The sequence below is a fragment of the Fusarium coffeatum genome, assembly GCF_003316985.1.
Source record: "Fusarium coffeatum strain FIESC_28 chromosome Unknown BRIP53273_contig_187, whole genome shotgun sequence".
Classification (NCBI taxonomy): Eukaryota; Fungi; Ascomycota; class Sordariomycetes; order Hypocreales; family Nectriaceae; genus Fusarium; species Fusarium coffeatum.
Window position 1 is genome coordinate 1 of NW_022157980.1, and position 3,769 is coordinate 3,769.

The following is a 3,769-nucleotide window of genomic DNA, read 5'->3' on the forward strand; positions in this document are numbered from 1 at the left end:
CTACATGACCAGCTTTGCTCACGCATTTGTTGAAACTCTGTGCTAATTATACCCTCCCTGCATGCATTTTTATGAAGTATTTATCTGAAGGCACCACGCCGAGATATCTCTCTTCCTCGCTGTTCAAGCCCCATCCACTTCCTTCCTTTGCCACCATCCTCTCGCAACAGTCGGGGACACCCCATTAGCGCGTGAAGAGTCTTTGTTTATCAGAGTGCTACATATATCCTGCGTCATACGCCATGGTGTTTACTATCTTCAAGCTTTTGCCATACGACATACGGTTACAGGTGTGGGCTATAGCCTGCCGAAGTGCCCGGATGTCGGTCATGTCTCCCGAATTGAGTGCGACGCTCCGTAAAAAAGGAAATTCACTTCCTGTACATAGAATGATCCAACAACCGGGATGCTCATGTATTGCCATGGCATGCAAAGAGGCCTTCTACGAGTGGGAAAGAGCGACGGTCCTGTTCTCGGAAGGCTCATCTGTCCGTCTGTACACCTCCAGGACTATCTTCCTATTTTCTGACTTAGCGGGCGTAGGAAAAGGACGGTTAGACAGATACCTTGCTAACCCCGATGTGATGTCCAGCATTCAGCATACTGCCTTCTTGGTTACGCCAGGCGTCAGTCTACTCGATATTCTCTCTAGCCTGTCAATCCTGCCTTTGCTGAAGACTGTATCCATCGTCCTTCCTGGTTGCGATACAAAGGGTGCGGAAAACGGGAAGTCACCCGAGGCGAAGACTGCGGCTCGATACTTGACTATGCTTGCGGACCGCTTGTCCCTCGAGGTAAATCACGATACCGCAAATACGATTGGGCTCTTCCTCGAAAGCGCTCCCCCCGATCCCCGAGTCGAGGCATTCTATACTGGCCTCGACGCTCCTCAAATCAATGTCATTTTTCCGCAGTGTGACGAAGATCGTCAACTCGCCAAGATGGACGACAGGTCATCAATGGGATTCTCTCTGTTTGAGTACAAATAGTCCAACGGCTTCCCTGGTCTGCAGAGTATGGCGCGGTAGTTCCTGCTCTATGCAGCCGACTCAGAGCTGAGCGACGTTGAGAACTGGCCAAAACCAGTTCTTTGAGGATCACCCTCACGTTGCGCAGTAGGAAATCAGCGCCCGGATGAGCAATGCTACGTCCCTGGTTTCCGCTCTCGCGCGAGGCTTGGGCCATGTCTCTCGTGATGAGTGTTCATGATAGTTCAAAAGTTACCCTGGGTTAGGGGGAACTTCAAGTCGCATCATTTGCGCATGTGACGATCGCACGGTTACGCTCCTTGCCGTAATTTCTAGACTGCTCTTTTGCTACAGTACCGAAGCCCATGATCGAACACACAAATACCGTCTCCACCGAAACGTAACGTCCAGAGTAAGCACTTTCTTCATGCCCCGCGCGATCAAATGCACGGATCAGGATCGGGCTGTGCTTGGAAACGTTTCTCTCGTGTGAAAGCATAGATCCACAGCTGAATCCGGACCTCATGCTCAATTATGACACGGTCGTACGCCTTTGGACTTACCTCACCAGACATATAAGATGATAGGCTACTAAGAGGCTCCCGCGTAACTTGGACACGATAGATTTTCCCAACATCAAAGCAAATTGCTCGTCCTACACCACCCCTCACTGGATCCGGATACGCTCCCGTAGCCCTGGTTATCTTAGCTCCAGTGGTCAAACTCTAGAGACAGCGGCACATCCTCCAAGCCAAGATCGCTCTACTCTCGCCCTCGTACAGAATGGATTGCCCAAGCACGAAATTGATCGACCTACTACGAGCTTGTCTACCGCGCTGGGAGGAAGAGTTGGAACAGATCAAGGACCCAGATGCTGCACTGAATCAGAAACTGGCTTTGATTCATGATCGATCAAAGAGCAGAATCGAAGAGTTTTCTCTTAACCATCTACGAGATGGTGTTGCTATTGCTGCCCTCAAGCAAGCACTACTTTCCGATGGTCGACAGATCGAAAGGCTTGAGCTCGAGCGCAAAGACAAGATGAAACAGCACCAGGAGCTCCAGAACGCAGATGCTGAGGCAGTAGCAGGGAAGATCATAGGTGATTTGGTCAACATTCTAGGTCTTGACACGGCGCAGAAGCTGGCTCCGGTACTTTACTCTCGCCAGCCGGTGCAGGAGCCTGACCGCGATCTGTGCGACAGCAACGATGTGGAACGAGGTTCCAGGCGACCAAAGGCGGTTACCAATACGGCAATCTCCACGAGTGATACAGGCTACAATACAAGAAACAGACAAAAGTATCGGCAAAGGCCAAGTCCATCGGTGAATGAACCTTGCAGTGGAGAAAGTAGTTCGGTGAGTACTCGGGTTATGGTCCCACCGGCCCTGTTGCTCTCCTTCTCGTAAGATATACTCACAATCACCTAGGCGAAGAGAAAGCTCGCTTTGGATGTAGACAACGAAAGGCCGCCTAAACTGCACCGTTCGGCCGGCACGAAAACTCAGCCTGCCAAAGCATCCCGCTCCGACAGCGTAAGCCCTCCGTCGACACTTTCTATCAGATCCCCCGGTTCACATCAGTACAGTAGCATTGGAGGGAAAGCGCTTGCCATAGACGCCAGGAGAGGCATGACGACGCAATCTAGGAAAATCACGTTTGGAGGTGATAGGACCGCACAGGTCACTGTCCACAGAGACTCCTCTAACGAGCTGTGGATCTGCGCTGTGAAATTTTCTCAAGGTCAGAATACACGGAGAATTGATAACTTTATGGGACGCTCGATCATTCCTGGTTTTCTCCAACTCGTCAATCGCGACCACGCACAGGTAACGAACAGGCGAGAGCGTCAACAGTCAGCCCAGCAAGAGGCACAAGTGACAAGCCGAGCCCAATTTGATTCCAAAGACAATGAACCAACACGCCCGGATGTCGACAAGAAAAAGAAGTTCTAGACCCTCTTCGCCTGGAGTCAGTTTTAACGGGTTACACCGTCTCGTGACGAACGGCGCATGGAAGATCGTCCCTTCACACCGATGATTACAACGGGAATCAAAACGAATTTTGGGTATATAGTCTGTCAACTCAGCCAAAATCTATCTGATTACGGTCCATACGCAGATTTCTCATGCAAAATATGTTGTTAAAAGCTAAAAGATATCGCCATCTGTTTGTTATGGTTGCACACGAATGGCCGCGATCACACGCTGCAATGCCCCTCGGCCATGGTCCTCGTCGTATCGTCTGGAATCCATGACGAACCGTGTCACGGCTCTTGGGGCGGACCGAGGAAGCAAAGTACAGCTCGCATCGATTGTTTCAGGGTCATGGCGACCGCTTACCCCGGTATCCTTCGGTTCGGTCCTTGAGTCTTCCACCATGGCATGCAACAGCCTCGTTTTTGTTATATCAGCCACATCTATACTATTTCCCTGTTAGCTCAATGGAAAGCCATTACTTCTCCTTTCCTTTTCCTTTTTCCTTTTTCTCTACTTTTCAAAGGGAATCAACACATACAGCAAGTGCGATTCTTCATGTTCTTCGGCTCCGTCGCCGATAAGGGCACAGAACGAAGGCAGCATCACTTCTGGCGGGCCGTACTATGCTTTCCAAGTAAGCAATACAGACGAGTGGCCGTCTACGCAAACAGATGTAGGAGGAAAGTGAGAGAATACAGAGACAGAATTTTATACAACAGAATTCACAACGGTGTACAAAGATACAATGGACGAAAAGTAATCTGTACATAGGTAGCAGTCCAGTGCATGCTGTTCAAAATAGACTTTTTGTATAGGTATTG

At 50.0% G+C, this 3,769-nt stretch overlaps 2 protein-coding genes across 2 annotated transcripts; both read left to right on the forward strand.

The window, feature by feature from the left end:
- Positions 1-242: 242 nt before the first annotated feature.
- Positions 243-989, forward strand: FIESC28_08160 (uncharacterized protein; the record flags this gene model as incomplete). Its single annotated transcript, XM_031162299.1, has 1 exon — positions 243-989. The coding sequence occupies one exon, from the start codon at positions 243-245 to the stop codon at positions 987-989; it is 747 nt and encodes a 248-aa protein (XP_031013641.1).
- Positions 990-1,751: 762 nt separating this feature from the next.
- FIESC28_08161 (uncharacterized protein) lies at positions 1,752-2,924 on the forward strand (the record flags this gene model as incomplete). The annotated part of the gene is made up of 2 exons (XM_031162300.1): positions 1,752-2,327; positions 2,400-2,924. The coding sequence occupies 2 exons, from the start codon at positions 1,752-1,754 to the stop codon at positions 2,922-2,924; spliced, it is 1,101 nt and encodes a 366-aa protein (XP_031013642.1).
- Positions 2,925-3,769: the final 845 nt, after the last annotated feature.